Source organism: Eurytemora carolleeae, unplaced genomic scaffold (assembly GCF_000591075.1).
Source record: "Eurytemora carolleeae unplaced genomic scaffold, Eaff_2.0 scaffold893, whole genome shotgun sequence".
NCBI lineage: Eukaryota > Metazoa > Arthropoda > Copepoda > Calanoida > Temoridae > Eurytemora > Eurytemora carolleeae.
The window spans coordinates 123,173-145,643 of record NW_019396785.1 but is presented as its reverse complement, the minus strand read 5'-3'; the positions used below and the strand labels follow the sequence as shown (position 1 = coordinate 145,643).

At 30.7% G+C, this 22,471-nt stretch overlaps 2 protein-coding genes across 3 annotated transcripts; both read left to right on the top strand.

Annotated features, from left to right (window-relative positions):
* The first annotated feature begins 298 nt into the window (after positions 1–298).
* Positions 299–6,279, top strand: LOC111708682 (polypeptide N-acetylgalactosaminyltransferase 2). The gene is made up of 6 exons (XM_023482123.1): positions 299–735; positions 1,503–1,590; positions 1,929–1,996; positions 3,884–3,952; positions 4,797–4,848; positions 6,247–6,279. Exons 2-6 carry the CDS (start codon positions 1,504–1,506, stop codon positions 6,277–6,279), a joined length of 309 nt encoding a protein of 102 aa, XP_023337891.1. The 5' UTR covers positions 299–735; position 1,503.
* Positions 6,280–8,716: 2,437 nt separating this feature from the next.
* LOC111708687 (polypeptide N-acetylgalactosaminyltransferase 2) lies at positions 8,717–21,519 on the top strand. Of its 2 annotated transcripts, none has more exons than XM_023482132.1 (16): positions 8,717–8,823; positions 9,858–9,946; positions 11,088–11,204; positions 13,056–13,099; positions 13,177–13,225; positions 13,602–13,712; positions 14,345–14,456; positions 14,742–14,817; positions 15,242–15,292; positions 15,597–15,689; positions 16,069–16,190; positions 16,933–17,024; positions 19,766–19,882; positions 20,256–20,365; positions 20,804–21,177; positions 21,342–21,519. In XM_023482132.1, the coding sequence occupies exons 1-15, from the start codon at positions 8,745–8,747 to the stop codon at positions 20,847–20,849; spliced, it is 1,308 nt and encodes a 435-aa protein (XP_023337900.1). In that variant the 5' UTR covers positions 8,717–8,744; the 3' UTR covers positions 20,850–21,177; positions 21,342–21,519. The 2 variants fall into 2 exon arrangements, with proteins under 2 accessions (XP_023337900.1, XP_023337901.1); XM_023482133.1 differs by having other exon boundaries at positions 8,718–8,823; positions 16,933–17,015.
* Positions 21,520–22,471: the final 952 nt, after the last annotated feature.

Sequence of the window (22,471 nt, the reverse complement as noted above, 5' to 3'; positions counted from 1 at the left end):
AAAAACACGATCATTTCAAAACGTTCGTTTAATTTGCATATTTTTCTCTCAGGGTCAAAATTTGGCATAGTACAAGAAAAGCAAACGTTTAAAATAAACAATTTCACTATTTTGTGAAGCCGCTAAAAAGTCCAACCAACTTTTTAAAAAACGAACCAACCTGTCTCGCATCGCTTTGACAAGGAGTGACTACAGACCCGTTTCTCTTGATGCTACAGGTAACACATTTCCTTGATAACAACATCACTAAACATCATATTATTGAAATGTCTTCTTATTTTACAATTATATGCATGTTCCAATATAGGTTTTTAATATCTATGTGAAAGTTAAAGCCTTGAACTTATCAACTTAATACTTGTTGGTAGTTTGCTATCTTTTCGCCGGATGAATTAGAAATTCTTATATTCCTCTAAATTAATTTTCCAAAAAACACTGTGTGGCCATCCCTAGCACTTTCTCCGGATTCAGCTGTACTCTGATAAAGCCGGAGGCTCGGAGTTTAGTATTGAGTCCTCTGTCGGGAGGATAACACTCACACACATACCCCCCCCCCACTCATTGACAATCACCTCTTCCAAACATATTAACACTTTTTTAAATAAAAAATACATAAAGACAGTTTCTATTACTTTTTTTGTTGGCCATACATTGATTTTTTTAGATAAAATGTATCAGCTCAAACAGTTTTATTTTAACATGATAAGTAAAAAACAGTGAGTTCACCACATAAAGGTAAATAAAAATATATATATTTATATTTAGATAAATAAAACACTAATTTGAAAATCAAGGATGTTTGAGAAAACAGGCCAAGTTTACTAATTATAGAAATAAGTTTTACATTTTTGCCCATTTACTCCAAAACATGTATCTTTTGAATAGGCCTGGGCATTGTTTTTATGTATTATATGTCATACATCTATGTATACATACATATCTATGAGAACTTGCTTGATTTGGTGCAGCAGCAGAACTAAACCTGTAAATCTATGTACCAATAACAATAAAGACCTAGGTGAATCTTCCTGTAAACCTTTAAACCAATGACCCCATAGACCAATCTGGGGCGTTTGCAGGAATTTGTCTTTTGTATATGCACTTGAGACCTACGCAATATATGTTTAAGCATACAAACTAATAAGCTTATTTACTAAAAAACTTTACATCCAAATTAACACCTATGCATACAATCCTGTTAAACCTTTAGATTTGTAAATCCATACCTATCATAGACCTTCAGGTCAGGGCACCCACAAAGACGAGAGACGATTGAACGCAATTTATTTATTATTATTTCTTACGTGGTTGGTTCAGTGCAGCCTTACACGACTTCATTATCTTCACCAAATCATTTAATAAATCATATATAGACTATTTTTAAGAAATTTTATCCCAAATGACACCATCTTCTGTCATATTCAAAGAGTGTAAGGTCGGATAAAAGTTCAATTCTTTGTAGGTGGTAACCCTCTTTTCCAAGATAAACTGTTTATATTTAGGATGAGGCGGCGTGGAAAGGTTGGGCTAGGATTGGCCCTAGTTTGGTTTGGTGGAATGGTCTACTATATTCAGATTACAAAAGACGAAGTAATAGAATTAAAAACATATTAGTTTACTTTTTTTAAAGGGACATTCTCCAGAGGGAAACCGTACAATTTTCAAAATTGGAAACTTCCCAAGTGTACAATTTCTTAAATGACAAATTTCTTTGCTTAAACGCTCGCTCCCTAATATACCTCCTGGCACGGCATAGACTCGTTTATGGACAGCTTTGAGATTTAGTTAACTAGAAAGCTTCCTTTGGGACAATTCTTTTAGTAAATTACCTAACACCCTAAATGAGATTTTAGTCCAAACCCTTGAGATTTGCCATCCTCCCATCGTTGATGAAAGACCATCTAACCATAGATATTCTTATTTTGCAGGAAAAGAATCGAGGAATTATGCTGAAACCAAATCTAGATTCTAAGGCTATAAATAAACCTGGATCTAGGTATTCACAATATTCATACATGGTTACCCTCAAAGGATTAGAGCTAAGAGATGATTTAGTAGATTTTGATAATATATTTTGGGTCCCTCCTTTTCAGCTTTTCATTGGTTTCTTCTTAGATGAATCGACTCATGCAATATAGTATAGGGTTATTCGCAAATCATGAGACTTCAGAGACGACTGTACGTAATTCATTTTGCTCATTTTCTTTATATCCAGGTACCCAGTAACTGGACACGCATCTTTTCTAGATCATGTATTATACCCGTTAAAAACTATAGATCTGGTCCAAATTAAACCTTTAGATCTTTAAATTCAAAGTTTTTAGGTCGTCGTTAAAGTCTCATTTAATGTGGGTAACCCGTATAACGTTATAGTACATGATACTGATCTCAGTTGTTTTTAAAGTTTTTGGCCTTTTTTTTTGAAGGCTTGTAGCCTTGTTCACCTATCTAATAATTATCATAATATAAATACCCAAATTTCTGCACTATAGGAATAAGAAAGTCAATTGCAAAGCTCATTTAGGTGCCTTTTTCTTTTTGTAAAAAAAACGAAATTTATATTTTTAAGTTTCGTTAATTTTAGAAATATTTTCCGTAGATTGGACCAGTATACGATGTAGCAATGATAAAACAGGGATTTTAATTTAAATCGGGTGGTATATATATATATATATATATATTAATAATAAACTGAATATTCATGAAATATGCCGAAATTATATGAATGAAATAAAGTATTTCTTTTTGAATAGATAGATGTAAACAAGGCCAACTGTTAACTCAATTAATGGAATACATACATACAGGGTGTCCCACATAATATTGGATCGTGCTTAAACTGGAAACGAAAACAACATTTTTTTGAAGATTTAACTTATTTAAACCATTATAAAAGGCGTTTTAAAAATTTTCATAGAGAAAATACACACAAGGATCTTTGAGTATTTTATTTGTAATCTGGCTTACAAGCTTGGAGATTAACCAACATGATATGGAACACTCTTCTACATGACATATGTGTTATGTATCGAATATATTTAATACCTATACTTTTTTAGCTAAACAATATTATTTGCATAATCTACTTCATATCAATAATTTTGATATAAAAATCGCGAAGTAACTGATTTTCAGATTCGTTTTTTGTTGCAACTATGTCGTAGTCCTTAGATATTTCAAATTGGGAATTAGTCCAGATCAAATGGTCAAAGTTTGAAATACCAAAGGTTTACATCAGCTCCCTTAAAACAAAACTTTACCACCAATTTTATGTTGTATATTATGTTTAAAGTAAAAAAAAGACCTTTTAATCAGAACTTTATCACCTTTGGTTACAAATCTACAGTGTTGTGATCAAGTATTACTGCAACAAAGTTTTACTTCAGAAATCTACTAAAATATATCTAAAATATATCTAAAATTCATCTAAAATATATCTAAAATATATCTGAAATATATCTAAAATATATCTAAAATATATCTAAAATATATCTAAAATATATCTAAAAATCACTCAAATTTGGTTTTTTGTCTATACATTACTGTATAGAACATTTGGATTTATGTAGGAAATCCGTTTTCCACAATTCCATCTCCATCTGCAGGAGACAAAAGTTCCGTAGTCTCAAATTCTCCTTTTTCCTAAGATCAGTGCACCCCACCTGCACATTGCACATGCACATTCGACATCTTTTAAAGCTGATGGTGGCCACTTCGAACATTTATAGCACATAAAGTAAATGTTTAGCGGTGTTTTGTATTTTTTTGTATGAATAAAAATGTAAAAAGGTTTATGTATTTATTGATTTTTGATCCATTGTTGCAGTAATACTTGTTAGTTTGTTTAATTTTTATATTATCATTAATTTCGCTTTATTTTCAGTCCCAATGCAGATCTAAGCTTTCAAGAACGATCAAAGCCTCAATATTTTGACGAGAAGAATTATCTCAGGAAAGATTCATTCATTCATATACAATCGGTCTTAACCTTGAAAGGGATCGCCAAAGCGGGGGAAGGCAGGCGGCCATGAGCCACCACTATTTTCCTATCCGTGCCACATATTAGCTTTTTTCTCTTCTGGTAGCCATGAGCCACCACTATTTCCCCTTCCGTACCACCACATTTGACTCTTCCGGGCAAAACTACTTTTTAAATGGTATATTTAGAATGGGAAATAGTGGTGGCTCATGGCTGCCGGAAGAAAAACAAAGCTAATATGTGGTACGGAATGGGAAATAGTGGTGGCATATGGCCGCCTGCCTTCCCCCGCTCATCGCCAACGTAATTTTGATTTTTTCTTTATTCAAACATTGCAACAATCGATGAAAATTGATAGTGACAATGTAGGACGTTGCCAGAATTTAACAGGTTCAACACCGTAATTTGATAAAATCTCCCGCACTGTTGTTAGTCCCGTTGTCAGAATTTAACAGGTTCAACACCGTAATTTGATAAAATCTCCCGCACTGTTGTTAGTCCCGTTGTCAGAATTTAACAGGTTCAATAACGTAATTTGATAAAATCTCCCGCACTGTTGTTAGTCCCGTTGAGAATCGAGATGAGGTCTTACTTATATTTATGCTTACAGGCCCTTTAAAAAAATAATTTCCTCTAAATTGCCATCTCAGATTCGGATGAAATCAAAATCCCTTTGAACGATTTAATGGCTTTACGCTTTAAGTTAAAGATAATATTTGTCTCAATTGAAACTTTTTGATATTTGTGAGTGAACCTGGAATTATGGAAGAAAAAAATATATAACACTTTTTTTAAAATGAATGGTGCTGTTTTTTAGAAATGGACTGCCAACTGGAGAAGATCCCTATAAAAAGAATAAATTCAATCAGGTAATAATAAATAATCTATCTTGATCCTATTAAAGGAATTGATTATACTTGTCACAAAAAGGGTATATCTTCCTCATAAGTTCTTATACTTCATCTAGTTTTATTTTCTAAAGTATGCCCTGTATATTATCGAATGGTGTTCTGCACACACACTTTAAAAAAAAAACTAGATGTAAAAATCAATTATAAATAAACATTTCAAACATTTAAATTCCTATGTCTGAAGCCGAAATAGACAAAAACAAATTAATTTGTTTTGGCACTATTGAAAATAGTTTGAAATATCATTTCATTAGAAGCAGTATTTCCCACAGGCTAATACAGACTGCTCATACGCTCTGATGGTATACCCTTGCAGGCCTATTTGTTGTCCCGGCACGCCATGATACTTTTCCATAAGGTTTTTTTTTGTTGCATATAATACCCATTTAGGGGTTTTTGCAGATTTTGTATTTCGTATCCAAAGAATCCTTAATTATCCCTGAATACAGATGTCTGTAGGTTGGTCGTGTACTCCAGTTGTACACAATGGAACCTGCTGTGGAAAATATCGCATTTACCAGCGTGTGTGCAGTCTACGGTATCTCCATAGATAAAGATAGATTGCGCATAAGACAACATTTTTCATCTTGAAAGATATAAATGTACAGAGATGTTTTAAAGATATTCCTATTATATAGATTAACTAGGTCGGTTGTGAACATTGGCTGTTCTTATGTCATTGAGTACTTGTGGTGTACATGAGTTCTGTAGAGAGAAATTTAAGTTAGTTTAGTCCTTCTTATGACCTTCTTCAGTTCTCGTCAATATGATATATTGCTCAGTGAAATAATTTGATATTCTCAAAATAAAATTCACTTCTGAGTGGTTTAATAATCATGAAAACACCAAACCACCCCACTTATCATTGAAGTACACTTTGACCCCTAGAGGTATAAGTTCGCGGACTGTACAATTCTTGGTGATTTTGAGTACATAAGCTATCTATGTTTATTTATTTATCTATGGGTATCTCTAAAAATATCTCACGTAGTCGACCCCCTTTTTGATCTCCAGCTGGCGCCCCTAAAGTTTTCAAGATACATCCTGGCAAGAACACCATTCAGGGATATACAAGGCATACTTTGTGGTTGTACAACTCCTTTATAAGATTAAAACCCATCTTTACTATAGTGATAACCAGAAAACACACCATTTGTACAGATGAAACAGACCAATTTCAATAAACTAGTGATATATAAGCGCCTTATAAAACTATTTGCTTTGGAATAGAGTCAAATACACTTCAGTATTGCAATATTCTCCTCTTCATATTCCATTGTTTTCTGGTTATCACAGTATCCGGACAATTTTACTTACAATATGTTTAGAAACAACACTAATATTTAAAGTTTTCAGAAAGCTAGCGACAACCTGCCGAGCAACAGGTAAATTTATCATATTGTAAATTAATAACTTTAAAGTGAGCTTTTATTTAACGATTTTCATCAACAATTCACAACTAGATATTAAAAAATATAGTTTAACTAAATATAGATTTTTTTCAAGATGAATTTTTTCTTCGTCGATGTTTATATTTTGCACTTCTTTTTGGGGAAAAAATGAAAAAATTTAAATTGCTATTTGTATACGTCGCGTTGGGTTCTTTAAAATATTTTTGACCGTCCTTTCAGATGTTGGTAAAAAAATCCTTTTAAATGTAGATAAGAAGAATATTTCACAGATACTTTCAAAGAATTGCCTTTCTAAAGTGATTTTTATATATTACTTTTATAAAAAAAAAACTTGTTAAAACAAACCGGAAACCTATTTTTACTTGTGTGTATTAATATAACACTGTATAGAATAAGTGTGTTACTGCAACTGTAACTGTACACTTGCTGTATGATGTACTAGGCTTTTAGGGCGCTTCACGCCCATCTTCCATTTCAATTGTGAACATGTTCTCCTTGAGTATATTGTAAAACAAAAACAAAAGCAAAACAAAAATAGAACATTTTTAGGGGATTTTATAAAAAAAATGTTGTGGAATTTCAAAATTTTCAAACATAGAATTTTTAAGGTGGCAAATTGGGGCCCGATAAGTTTAAAGCCGTTTTGACATTTCTTGTATGCAAACGGACGTACAGATAGACAGACACACAAACAGACAGACAAGCAAAGTATATATAAATAAACTGTACGAGGAAGTGTAACTGTAACTTTACAGTTACTTAATGATGCAAAAACTGTTCAGAGTTAGTGTAATTGTAACTGTACAGTTACTGTATGATCTGTACACACTGTACAGTGTAAGTGTGACTGCACGCAATTGAAACTCTATATTTAACTGTAACTTTACAGCTGCTGTACATTGAGCTATTGGGCTTTTATTGTTGATAATCACTCATGTAATCAATTGCTGATTTAGATAATCTATATTGCATACAAAATATATATTTAGATTAATAATACTGTTTATAAAGATATCTTTATTGCATACAAAATATATATTTAGATTAATAATACTGTTTATAAAGATATCTTTATTGCATACAAAATATATATTTAGATTAATAATACTGTTTATAAAGATATCTATATTGCATACAAAATATATATTTAGATTAATAATACTGTTTATAAAGATATCTATATTTGTGAAATCTAATCTGATAATTTCAATTGTTAAAACTTTTCTTTTTCGGATTAAAAAAAATTGTAATTTGTTTTTAATTTGGCCGGAGTTATGAAGTTAATATTTTACGTGACATACATAAAGCTTCCGGTTTATTAACAACATAAAAGTGCACTATTTTAATCAGATGACATATGGCAGTAAAAAAGTCCAATTTGAAGTGAGGGTTTAAATAGAACCGTGGAAGAATTTAATAGACTATTTTAGGATTATTTTTTTTGTGTGTGTCAATATCTAGCCATTTTATTCCTGGTAGAAATCAGTCATTCGTTTTTTATTGATATTTCGATGTATCTTTTAATAGTTTTGAGTCTATCGTTTTTGATTAAATAAATAAATAACTAAATAAATAAATAAATAAATAAATAAATTTTTAACAGTTTTTAACAGTTTTCAACTGTTTCTTGTGGTAAAGCTGATAATTAACAATTTAGTAGGATACATTTTTCATTTGTTCACATTGGATAAACATTAAAATGTAAACTTTGTTTGGTTAAAATTGTAAGGTTCATTTAATCATCAGATATTTTGCTACAGTGAGAACCAGAAACATTACAGTGTATTTAACGTTATAGTTACAAGTCAAAAAAATTAATTTATAACTTATTAAACCACTTATCCAGTTACATGGGACTGCTTGAGTCTAAACTGTCGTCTTCATATGCCAGAGTTTTCTGGTTATCATGCTGCAAATGAATATTATAAAACAAAATATTAAGTTTAATTCAATTTTCTTAGCATCTGAGACTTAAATGTTAGTGAAGTTCAGTATATTTTATGCCACTACCAAAGTTTAAATTGAATATTTTGTTGTTGAAAGGAATTGCGCAATAATTAATTGCATTTATTGCGTACCAAAAGGTTTCAATTTAATTTTCTTGAAAAATTGAAAAACAAACGCAAGAAAGTTGGACGGGACGGAATTGCGCGCAATTCCGCGCAATTCCAATGCGTTTATTTGCGCGCAATTATACGGAATTGCGCGCAAGTCAAATTCACTTCCGTTGGAAACCCTAGTGAAAACTGTATTATCTTCAATGTGACCCATGAAACTTTGAAATAGGAAAAAAGACTTCTAGACTCAAGTAATGATTTTAAACAGTTCATAAAACATCTATAAATGGTAAAATTTGCTTTAAACAACATCAAAAAGATTTAATGGCATCATCCTATTCCACAATTTTCTGGGTCTTACTGTATATTTTATTTATTTGTTTATATGTTCTATAGCGTGCTGGAACGGAGCCCGACAAATCTGATCAAGGAGATTATCCTGGTTGATGATTTTAGCGACAATGGTAAGAGTTTATATTGTCGGGAACTTTAGATAAGTTTAGTTGTTGTCGTCAGTACTTTAATAAGTACGTTTTGTAGGGTTTAAATAGGAGTGGGTGAAAAAGAATATCCTGCATAAAAAAGTATTTGATCTTTAAATACAATCAAAATCTTATGAATCGGTATTAAGTAACAATTCCTCAATTGCTTGAAGATTTTCAAATATAATATCAAGTACAATAGGTGGCAACAGAGAAATGGACCAGATATACACGACGTCACAAGTGTCAAACATAACAAGGAAAACAAAATTTTTTAACATTGGTGACATGTTTTCCAAGATTCAATAAAAAGGTGTAAAAACAGAAAATAAAGAACACATAAAATTGCACTTATTTCACTGTAAGATAAGCACTTTATTCTAAAATTATCAAGCTATTATTAATAATTTTGTCGGACACAAAACTGAATTAACACTTGTTACGTCAGAATACAACTGTACTAAGAGTGTACAAATTCTACGTTGCCATCTATTGTACCAGAATCTATTTGGAAGATTGTGAAAGAACAAAAAATAAAATAATCAAAATATGTAGGAGTCTTTTTAAATCAAAATAAATATGTTCAGTGAGAACCATTGGAACAGGAAGACGACTTTTAGACTCAAGTTATGACTTTAAATTGTCCAATGAACACGAGACACAGCAATTGTGCAGTGTAAACAGACCCGTTTCACTAAATAAGTGATTTTATAAGTTAATAATAAAACTATTTGCTCTATGACAACATCAAATACACTTAATTATCGCTTTAATATCATTTACCCATTCCAAAGTATTTCATTTTCCCTGCCGAGGATTATTTTGAATTCCGACCGACTAAAACCCTCCCTATGTTCTATGCAAACCAACAGGCAGACAAACATCAAACATCGGGGGTTAAAACACAAAATGGAATGAGAAGAATTTTTTTCTCACTCAAACAGATTATTTAATCTAAGGATTCCAATTGTTCAAATTAAGTCTGAAAATAATGTGAAAACTAATTTTTTCTTTAGCTGCTGATGGAGAGGAATTAGGTGCTATTGACAAGGTAATCTACTCCAGTCATATTTACAGACAGTCAGAGCCAATAAAGAAAAGAAATGTAAGTCGTCTCTGTTTAATGTCTTAATCTTCGCTCTTATATATGTGTTCGCTATAGCTGGCATAACGGCTAGACCAAATTGGATGAAATTTTTGAGGGAACCCATGAGAATCCCGCGTGTGACAAAGGCTAAAGAATCGAAATTTTTGTTTTAGGTTTCCAAATTTTAAACCCAGGTACTTTAGCTGTTAGTGACAAAACTAAATGCAAATATAACCATAAAAAAAAGTTGGCAACGAAATAGATAAAATTACAACTAAAGGGAACCTTGAGTGTGAGAGTAAACAAATTTCAGAATTAAGAACTAATAATACAGGTTGCAGTGTTGAGAAATGATAATACATGTTGTTGCAGTATTAAGAAATGATAATACAGGTTGCAGTGTTGAGAAATGATAATACATGTTGTTGCAGTAATAAGAAATAATAATACAGGTTTCAGAATTAAGAAATGATAATACAGGTTGCAGTATTAAGAAATGATAATACAGGTTGCAGTATTAAGCAATGATAATACATGTTGCAGTATTAAGAAATGATAATACAGGTTCAATTGTTGAGAAATGATAATACATGTTGCAGTATTGACAAATGATAATACAGGTTGCAGTATTAAGAAATGATAATACATATATGCAGTATTAAGAAATAATAATACAGGTTGCAGTGTTGAGAAATGATAATACATGTTGCAGTATTGACAAATGATAATACAGGTTGCAGTATTAAGAAATGATAATACATATATGCAGTATTAAGAAATGATAATATATGTATGCAGTATTAAGAAATGATAATACAGGTTGCAGTGTTGAGAAATGATAATACATGTTGTTGCAGTAATAAGAAATAATAATACAGCTTTCAGAATTAACAAATGATAATACAGGTTTCAGAATTAACAAATGATAATACAGGTTGCAGTATTAAGAAATGATAATACAGGTTGCAGTATTAAGAAATGATAATACAGGTTCAATTGTTGAGAAATGATAATACATGTTGCAGTATTGACAAATGATAATACAGGTTTTAGAATTAAGAAATGATAATACATATATGCAGTACTAAGAAATGATAATACAGGTTGCAGTATTAAGAAATGATAATACAGGTTGCAGTATTAAGAAATGATAATACAGGTTGCAGTGTTGAGAAATGATAAGCGTGAAGGATTAATGAGATCACGTGTTAAAGGAGCTAATTTTGCCACAGCTCCCATCCTTACATTCCTAGACAGCCATTGTGAATGCAATCAGGTCAGAACAGAAAAATCACATAATAAATTGTAAATTTGTTAATTTATTTGGCTTATGGTTTAGAATGTCTGAAGAGTCATGAGGAATCGATTATCTTAAAGTAAAAGGGACTGTAAGCATAATTTCAAACCAAGATGGATATGTCCTTATCACAACGGTATCCCTGAAACCTTTATCTCATGAATAGTGTTTCTAGGTTTAAAAGGAAATAATTTTGATGATTCATGCATGTTTTCATGCAATAGAAATGCACAAGTTATTGTTGTAGAGGACCCACAATTGAAAATAATCAGTTTTTAAAACTATATTTATATTTAATTCATTCTTGATTAGACAAAGCGTTTCGGGTACCATTTGAATCAACATTGACATTTTTGCATAGAATGTACTTGAAATTACGCTTACAATCTCTAAATGCTATTTATGAAAAATTTGAAATCAGATCGACATGATTTAATGTTATAATATATTTTACTTAAAATTGAGAAAAATGTGCTCAAAGGTGACAGAGGTGACATACCTGCCATTTAACCCAAAAGAATTGAATCTACTCGAAATGTATGGCATTGATACAGGGGTGTATATTTTTCAGGAAGAGGGGGGTTCAAATGATGCTTTTTTTATTTTTTGATACCCAAAAATAAATTTATTTTCCCCTGAAAATATTTGATTTACCCAAAATCAGTTTCAAGCATCATAACTTTTTGATGAAAAAAGGGGGGGGGTAGGAGTAAATGATTTTTCTTGATAACAATTTTAAAACTGATAATAATAATTATAACGGCAAAGAAACTGAACATTTAAAAATTTTCTCCGATCTCAAATTTTAAAATGTCATATCTTTGCCTGAAGGTGTGCAACCTTTGATTTTTCAAACCATTTCATCTAGCAGAATTCACAGTATTTCATCTAGCAGAATTCACAGTATTTCATCTAGCAGAATTCACAGTATTTCATCTAACAGAATTCACAGTATTTCTTCGTGATTTGATTTTAAGCAATTTAATCGAAGTGCTCAGGTTTCTGCATAATGACTTTTTTAAAAACTTTTTGTAAATGATACTTACAAGGTGTGTTTGATCAACAATGCGAATTATATTGTAATTTCATTATTTATTGGAGAATTTCCCTGATCTAAATCTTGTTGGAAAGGAAAAGTTGTTAGCGTTTGATTGCATTTAAAAAAATCTGAAACATAAAAAATTTAGTCTTCAACCTGCAATTGAGTAGAATCAAATCATCCAACAATGCAAGAGCTGCAAGCTAGCATTTTTTTTAATTCTTACAGGTCGGCCATTTCTTTAGATATATGAATAAATAAGCACATTTTAGAAACATTATACCAAACAGAAAACAGAAAAAAAGGAATTTTTATTTAATTGCCGAGTTGGTGGTTTCAAGGTGTAGGTGCGTAGCAGAAAAATCGACGATTTTGCAGCTAAAGTTCCTAATAAAATGACGATTTTGCAGCTAAAGTTCCTAATAAAATGACGATTTTGCAGCTAAATTTCAAATTTTCAAACAATGTAATTTTTAAAAATTTTGTCTTTTTAGAACAGTCTTTGCGATTTCTAAAATGATCTAAAACAACAATCTAAATTAAGGATTTAACGAATATTTTAACACTCAAATTAAAAAATGGCCAAAAAATTACGCTTTTCTGTCGGCTACAGATTACAGAAATAATGGCAAAAAAATCATTTTGAATTTTTCTTAGTTTCGTATATTTCTATTCAAAAGAAAAAGAGCACGAAAATTCTCCAATAAATAAAGAAATTACAACGTAATTTGCATTCTTGATCAAACACACCTCGTAACATTATACGATTTATTATTATCTTTTTTGTTTAGCATTGGTTGGAATCCTTACTAGAAAGAGTTCAACAAGATTACAGGTTGGCTGAAAACAAAAATAATAAGAAAATAAATATTAAAATTGTTTAAATTTTATATCTTACATTTGAATATTTAGAAGTGTAGTGTGTCCAATCATAGATGTTATAAGCATGGATTCCTTTCAGGTTGTTGTTTTTAAAGGCATTTAAAGATTTTTTTTAAAATCGTTTTAAGTTTTAATACAATAGCTAAGTAACTTTTTTTTGGGAACGTACGTTTTTAATCTGCTTATTTACGGTTAATTGAACTAACGTAACGGACAAGTCTATTCAGTAAAAAATACCTGTTCTTCACATTAGTAAGATTTTTGATTTGAAATTTCAAAAAATCTTGGTTTATCTTCGTTAGTTAGTTTAGATAATTTCTAGGTTAATATGTCTAAATATTACCATTCATTCATGCAACTTTGTCCAGCCTTAAATATCCTGTGATTTATGTTTTAACACCTAACAATTCATTTTTAGAATTATATGTTTTGACCCAGAAAAGCTTAACTTTCAGTATGTTGGTGCGAGTGCCGATCTTCGAGGAGGGTTTGACTGGAACCTGGTTTTTAAATGGGAATATTTATCAAAGAAGGAGAGAGAGGCGAGGAAAATAGATCCGACCAAGGTATTCCAGATTTACTCTATTTTTGCATATTCACTTTTCTTATGATTTTTGGCGATTCGCCTTTAAATCTTTTTATATTTACAATTGGGTTATTTGGAATCTTTTTTCTTCGAATAATTTATTTTAGTATTCTCAAAGTTTTTCATAAAGGTACTTTATGTGAAGTTATTTTATTTCAGATAAAACCTAAATCATGAAGATTATAGGATCAAAGTAGTTGAGTCTTTGCCAAAAACTCTGCTTTTCTACACCGTATATCTTTGGATTCCAATGTCGTAGTACTTAGATATTTCAAACTATGAATTCTGTTAGATCAAATGATATAAGTTTGGAATATCAAAGATGTACGACATTTGGTTCCAAAGCTTTAGGGATTATGAATTCAGAGTTTGTGGCAAAGACTCAAATCCTTTATAAATTAGAGCTTGTTCATGAAATTCAAAAGAGATAGCATGAAAATAATTAGTCAACCCCCCCCCCCCCGCTGGTTTTGGTCTGGTTTTTTTTCTTCTCAAATATCTAAGAAACAATTTCCAATAAAATTTAAAAACTTTTTTATTAAAATAAAGTATAATTTATAATCTTATTTAATTTTCCATACTTGTAGAATATTCTTCAGAATATCTGTAAAGGTGATCGAGACCCCGATGATTGCAGGAGGACTATTTATGATCAATAAAACATATTTTGAATGGCTCGGAAAGTATGATATGAAGATGGATATCTGGGGCGGAGAAAATTTAGGTAACAATTGAACTCATATATAGCGTGTTTGGAAATATAAATAAACATTTTGTATTCAAGAATACCACAAAATGTTTCGATGCATTCTGCATTCAGGAAATTAGGCAGATTGAATACATCAAAATATTTTTTTTAAAGTTATCTTTTTGTCCTTCGAACTAGAGCAAGGTTTAGGGTAGCCTTTTTTTGACCTTTTTATTTACACTATTAAAAATTTGTCTCGAAAAATTTGGTTTAGAACCAACAAATATCTTGCCATACCACATATTTTTTAATCTTTTTTAGAAATATCTTTCCGTGTGTGGCAATGTGGAGGGAAGCTTGAGATAGTTCCGTGTTCTAGAGTTGGACATGTATTCAGGTTCAAAACTCAAGTTTTTTTATTCAATTAAGTATTCTTCCAGCTCGCCGCACCGGTTTCCTTTTCTTGGTACTGAGCAATCACTATAGTTTCAGTAGAAGTAAATATTTCCATTTACTGTTATAGCGCCGATATAAGAATTTATCTCTAATTGGATAATGAGCTAGATATAAAGATGTTGCCGCCATGCAATTTCTATTGGTTCAGAATAGACACCAAACACATGGCTGAACCCTGATTGGATCAGGCGCTAATGGACTCGGCATACTAGAGTGCAATCACAAGATTGAATTTTGCTAAACAAAGTTGTGTCTGGTAATAACCTACAAATATAGTCTTCGGACTAAAAATATCATCTGCATAAATAAAAAATACCTGTTGATCATACAGCTGATGTCGTTAGAAGATTAATTGATGTTTTTAGGAAACAGCATCCTTACTCTTTCCCCGGAGGTAGTGGTAACGTCTTTGCAAGGTAAATATAATTCTAATTTTTTTTTTTTAAGAATTAATTTTTTAATGTTTATGGGATATTCAGTTGACCCTCCGTTTAAAGACTTACTCGACAAGTTTGCAACAATACCCTTGAAATCTTTGCCCGAGCAAGAATTATGGCCGGGGACATCCTTGTTTTTCTTTTTCAAAATTAAATATTTATAATTGAAGGTTCTCAGAGATAAACAGGCAAAGTGACAGAATTCATCCCTTTTCAGATAAAAAACGACTTAGAAAATTATTCAGATCTCGATTAAAACTTTTAAAATCAAATTTTATTTTAGAAACACAAGGCGAGCAGCTGAAGTGTGGATGGATGACTATAAAAAGTTCTATTACGATGCAGTTCCCTTGGCAAAAAATGTACCTTTTGGAAGGTTAAAATTTTAAAGTCTATATTGATGAATTGCTCAAAATTAAATTAAGAATTTATTTTTCAATTCAGACAACAATAAAATATACTTTCAACCTATCTGTTTCGGCATTTATATTTATACTCTAAACGTAAAAAATAAATTAAGTTAGGATTTTGAAATTTTTAACTAAGAATCAGAGTTCATCACGATAAACGATTTATTTTAAATAATCAATAATAACGTTTTCATAGTTTTGATAAATTTGTCTTTATCAATACAAAAAGTTATTTATCAAAATCAAAAACTTTACTGAAAATATCTTTAAAATATCGAGCATCAATACATATTTTTTCTGTTCCTAGAATGTTTTCTGAAAAATTAGTTTTAAACTATTGTTTAGTATTGAAGAGAGATTGGACTTGAAAACTAAGTTAGAATGCAAACCGTTTGCCTGGTATCTGGATCACGTGTATCCGGATCTAAAAATACCATACAGAGAAGTTGTAGGAGTCCTCAGACAAGGTATGTAGGAGTCCTCAGACAAGGTATGTAGGAGTCCTCAGACAAGGTATGTAGGAGTCCTCAGACAAGGTATGTAGGAGTCCTCAGACAAGGTATGACTTTGTGATTTAAAGTCTAAGTATGAGAAAAGCTAATTTATAAGAAATTCTAATTTTTTAGTCTTCTCAATAAATAAAAAATACATAATTTAAAAGAAAAATATTTCAATCTAACATAAATTTACTTTATAATTTAATTTAAAGTACACTGTATATGAAACAAGTAAAAAATATTATGACACTTCAACTACAATACGAATAATTTGTTTGGAAATAATTTGATTTTTTACGATCCGAGTTAAATATTGCAACTTTCTGAATTTGTATGAACGCTACGTTCTTCGATATGAGTCGTTTTTAACAATTTTCTCCTTATAGACGCAACAGATAGTAGTAGGATTAGTAGCAAACACCATCGAATATTTTTCGACGTTAGCCTATACCCCTTTCATTTTTTTGCAAACACTCCCTTTAACTTTCATAGTAAAAACTCAATTTCCCGGTAACGCTGGGTTCCCAGGCTAGTTTAGTAGTTTATTATACTTATAACCCAACTTCTTTGCATTCGTTAAGTAAATGGTTTTATTCAATTCTTTTTTGTTGTTGTTAAACAAACAAAGCTATCATTTTTCACAAGAACTGTTAGAAAATATTAAATGATTTTTTAATAGATTGTAAACTCCGTAAACAAAGCTTTAACGTAGATAGCCAGTGCCTGGATACACTAGGACATCTTCTTGATGGGAGTGTTGGAGTTCATCCTTGCCATAATGCCGGAGGAAATCAGGTAGATCAGGTAGCTGAACCACGTGGATGTATTTGAACCACATCTTTTTAACTTAAACAAGCTCACAAGAGAAGTGATTCAAAAACGTCTAACCGGTTCAACTATTCATTGAATCTGGTTATGTGAGCTACGTGGCTAGTAACGTCACTACGTATACTAGTTACGGTATTGAGTTACTCTCGTCCAAAGATTGCAACTAAAATTACAATCTAGCCATGAAGATCTTGCTTGCTCCCAGCATTCCGACCGTAGGTATTAAATTACAGTCGTCTGAGGTTATTACGTAAAACGACATAAAATGCAAACCTGCCAGCACTCAAATCAGCCAGGATGTTGCAATAATTGAGTAGGCTCGATGAAGTATCCAGAGTCTAAAACTAAAGAATGCGCGAATTTTAAGTTCTGTAAAATAATGAGTAGCTACTTAAATATTAAACTTTTCAATTTTAAATTTGAATTTCCCGGGAAAAATCTGAGCCAATCAGAGAAAAGGATTTAAAGAATTATTACGTAAGTATCGGTATTCGGTAATCAGCTGTTTTTTAAATTTTAAGTTATTTACGTGACGGAAAACAAAACATATTTCCAGTTACAACCGTATTTTGGGTTTACGTGCAAACATAAATTAATCTAAAACGTGAAATTTATTAAATCAAGGTTTTTACTTTTAAATATATCGTAATTAGTTGAATGCCGCTTACCGCTGAATGATGATAGACAAATAGGGATTGCGGGATTTCAAGAATTTAACCCTGTGTTTAAATTTTAACTCGTCGATTTCGGCGAGTTAAATATTTAACCACAGGGTTAAATAAAACCTCACGGTTAAAGTTCAGGTTTAAATTAAGTCAAATGTGGCATTTAACCATGAACTTAAAATTTAAGTCAAAACTTTTCGTTCTTTAGTTTTAGACTCTGGAGTCATAAATTTTGTATTGTTATTCCGTTGGCAATATACTAATCCGTATCTTTATGTGTCTGAAGTTAATTCATTTTGGGTTTCTAGAAAGATCGGACCAATCAGAAGCCATAAAATCTTTAATTTAGTGCTGCAAATAGAACTGAACCGGCTTCAGTTTTTTGAATATTTATTTCTATTGTCAGAATAGTCGTGGTAAACTCTAGAAAAAAAGACATGGTCCAAACACTTTATGTTTGCAGCTAGTAGTCCTAGGATTGGTAAATTACAAATATTCCTTGTTCCGGTAGATTATAAAATATTAATCCTAGGACTGGTCGATTATAAAATATTAATGTTAGGACAGGTCGATTATAAAATATTAATCTTAGGACTGGTCGATTATAAAATATTATTCTTAGGACTGGTTGAGTATAAAATATTAATCTTAGGACTGGTTGATTATAAAATATTAATCTTAGGACTGGTTGATTATAAAATTTAATCTTAGGACTGGTTGATTATAAAATATTAATCCTAGGACTGGTCGATTGTAAAATATTTTTTCTAGAACTGGTCGATTATAAAATATTATTCATGGGACTGGTCGATTATAAAATATTATTCATAGGACTGGTCGATTATAAAATATTATTCCAAGGACTGGTCGATTATAAAATATTATTCATAGGACTGGTCGATTGTAAAATATTTTTTCTAGAATGGTCGATCATAAAATATTAATCTTAGAACTGGTCGATTATAAAATATTAATCTTAGGACAGTGGCCGAATTTAAAGAATTTGAGCGGCGGTTTAAATTTAAACCGCGGTTTAAATATGGTTGGTTCCACTTAAAATTGTATCAAATGTTCCAAGATTTAAACCGGCGCTTAATTTAAACCGGGTTTCGGCGGATTTAAACCGCGGCTCAAATTCTTTAAATTCCATCTCTGGTCAATTATAAAATATTAATCTTAGAACTGGTCGATTATAAAATATTAATCTTAGAACTGGTCGATTATAAAATATTAATCTTAGAACTGTTCGATTATAAAATATTAATCTTAGGACTGGTCGATTATAAAATATTAATCCTAGGACTGGTCGATTATAAAATATTAATCTTAGGACTGGTCGATTATAAAATATTAATCCTAGGACTGGTCGATTATAAAATATTAATCTTAGGACTGGTTGATTATAAAATATTAATCTTAGGACTGGTTGATTATAAAATTTAATCCTAGGACTGGTTGATTGTAAAATATTTTTTCTAGAACTGGTCGATTATAAAATATTATTTATGGGACTGGTCGATTATAAAATATTATTCAAAAGGACTGGTCGATTATAAAATATTATTTATGGGACTGGTCGATTATAAAATATTATTCATAGGACTGGTCGATTGTAAAATATTTTTTCTAGAATGGTCGATCATAAAATATTAATCTTAGAACTGGTCGATTATAAAATATTAATCTTAGGACTGGTCAATTATAAAATTTTAATCCTAGAACTGGTCGATTATAAAATATTAATCTTAGAACTGGTCGATTATAAAATATTAATCTTAGGACTGGTCGTTTATAAAATATTAATCCTAGGACTGGTCGATTATAAAATATTAATCTTAGGACTGGTCGATTATAAAATATTAATGTTAGGACTGGTCGATTATAAAATATTATTCCTAGGACTGGTCGATTATAAAATATTATTCCTAGGACTCGCCGATTATAAAATATTAATCCAAGGACTGGTCGATTATAAAATATAATTCCTAGGACTGGTTTAATTGTAAAATATTATTCCTAGAGGACTGGTCAATTATAAAATATTAATCTTAGGACTGGTCGTTTACGAAAGAAAGCCAGCTTAAGCATTCAGATCTGTGTCTCAGCACTGATTCGTTAACTCCGGAGTCTCCTGTTCTACTGGCAGTTTGTGATAATTCAGAAATACAGGTCATTTTATATCTTTTAACTGTCAATTTATGTGCATTTAACATTATAGCAGTCATAAAGTTGAATCGATTTTTGCTTTTACTTTTACCTCCAAAATTTCAATATTCGTTACATAGATAATCTGTAAAAAAGTTAAAATTAAAGAGACGTATAGACGTATTTTCAACTTTCAAATGACCCTCTATTTAAGGTTGTAAATCGGACATGCCACTCTATAAAAAGAGGGTCACTTGAAATTTAGACTAAAGTCTATTTAACTAACAGACTGCAGTTCTTTTCCCAAATAAATATTTCACTATTTTTATTGTTTTCATTTAGCAGTTGATATACTTTTAATTTTTTCTATAGTAGACTTTATAAAAGTTTTGTTTAGGCTTGGGAGTTGTTAAGCTCGCATCAGGTTCTACACAAGATGTCAGGATTATGTCTCGACACAGAAAATAGTCAGGATAGTATCCTTATCCAACACTGTCAGGACAAAAGGTAAAATACGGCAATTCGACATTTTGTTACCGTAATTTCTTTCCTGAACTCCATTTTTTTCTGTATGTTAGTTTTACTATGCAAGAAAATGAAAATGTATTTTAAAAATAAAATAATTGCATCGAACTCTAATTTTCTTATACCAATTTGTTGAATGCATATATCTTAGCAAACGGATAGTTTTGATATTTCAACCTTTTGGCTACTTGATCTTGAATAAGTCAAAGTTTGAAACATCAATGGTCTACGACAGGTTTCAAAGATAAAATTATTAGAAAATTTGAATTTGAATAATCAGTGTCTTTCTTAAAAATAATATACACCTTGTATGGAAAATAAAAATTTTATAACAAATTATGACAAGTTTTTTTTTCTTATTGAATTTAAATTATTTGAATTTTCTAAATCATTTTTTAAAAATCTTTATTTCTTTTTCAGGAGCCAAAAATGGTTGTATACGGCTGGAAGCAGGAGAAAGAAATAAAAATACAGTATTACTATTATACTTGTGCCAAAACTATCAGACAAAATTTCTGAAAATTCCAATTCCATAAAGTGATTTTTAAAATGCAACTTTTCTATTGGACCAAATTATAACCTATAGGTTGTAGTATGTCCACCTTAATAAATTTTTTTTAGACAACTTTTGACAAAGTTATAGTTTTTACGCTCATTTCCTCTGTGATCAACAATCTCCCATGATATGTTTGGTGGAACCTACCTAACCGATCTTTTTAGTAACCTTGTATTATAGAATGTATGCAGATATGATAGTGTTATGATTTATATAGCTGCATTCCCGATTCACAGCGGTACCATTTAAACACTTGGTTAAACAAAAATGATTGTATTATAATTTTTATTATTTTTATAAAATTTTTCTCTTTAAACGTCTAAAAAATCTAATTTATGTAGAATTTGACCCTTTTCTTCATCTTTATCGATCACATAAAGAATTAAATGGTACCATCATAAGTCGGACATATCAATCTATGAATTGGGAGTTACTTTAAAATACGTTTACACTCTACAGTCCTTTTAACCAAAGTAAACTCACAAGCAAGAAATCTTGCAATAATTCCTACATGTATGCATTCAATTTATTGTAGAAAATATATTATTTATTTTTATTTAATAAATTATCAGTTTTGTTAGACAATAAATTACAGCAGGAAGTTTTAAACATTACCGCAGTACTATAGGTAAAAACTTTAGATCATGAACGGCAGAAGAGTTTTTAATGATACACGATTACCCACAAAGGATGAGCCTTTAATGACGACCTAAACCTTTTGGGGTAAATGAGTTAAATAGAGATTGAATTTTACATACTGTTTTGAATATATAGTTTGAAGGGGAAAAAATAATTATCAATGATTTTTAATTGTACAGTTGTAACTTGCAGTTAGACTAGAATGACAAATTTCGCACAATGGTTTCTACAATTTTTGGGGAACTCTGTATATATAGTCAGCAGATATTGTAGCTTAACCCTTGATTTACTGAAAACGCAGTATTATATACTCTTTGACCCCAAAAATCAATGTTTCTGCATTAAACTGATTATTTTCTTCCATAACCCAGAATTATTATGACAATTATGGGCGCTGAGAGTGTGTTTAAGGAATTTTCTATGATTTAGAGGGGGGATAGAACCAATGTCCCCCCCTTCCTTTAGAAACAATAGTAAACTTCCCATATTAAATAATGTTAGTACATATTTTCTATTTATGCAGCTGAACAGCTTTCTTCTGTTGGCGGGCTGCCAGAAAAACGCAAAAATGTTGCTATTTAGGAATCAATGTCACTTGGCAAAGTTAGGAGAGCTTCCTAAATACATAGGTTAAAGTTAATAGTTATAAAATTTGTATCAGTGCAGTTCAAAATTTGCCGGGTTAACGCCTGGTTCATTATAGTTGTTCAAGTGATGTAAATAAGAAAAAGATTTTCGAAATTTTAGAGTCCGCTACAAGCTATAGACAAATAAAAAATACAAAAAAATATTAGCTCACTCTTTAAAGACTAAAGGATTAAATTTAGTCACTTCAACCACCTAAAATTACTTTTACTCAAGATATATTTAACAAAATAGTCGATGTTCTTTGT

Coding starts and splice junctions, on each gene's coding strand:
- LOC111708687 (XM_023482132.1), top strand. CDS start 8,745: ATGTTCTATAGCGTGCTGGAACGGAGCCCGACAAATCTGATCAAGGAG. Junction 14,818..15,241: donor AGAGTTGGACATGTATTCAG/GTTCAAAACTCA, acceptor TGATGTTTTTAG/GAAACAGCATCCTTACTCTT. Junction 17,025..19,765: donor GAGGAAATCAGGTAGATCAG/GTAGCTGAACCA, acceptor TATTAATCTTAG/GACTGGTCGTTTACGAAAGA.
- LOC111708682 (XM_023482123.1), top strand. CDS start 1,504: ATGAGGCGGCGTGGAAAGGTTGGGCTAGGATTGGCCCTAGTTTGGTTT. Junction 1,591..1,928: donor TTCAGATTACAAAAGACGAA/GTAATAGAATTA, acceptor CTTATTTTGCAG/GAAAAGAATCGAGGAATTAT. Junction 1,997..3,883: donor ATAAATAAACCTGGATCTAG/GTATTCACAATA, acceptor CTTTATTTTCAG/TCCCAATGCAGATCTAAGCT.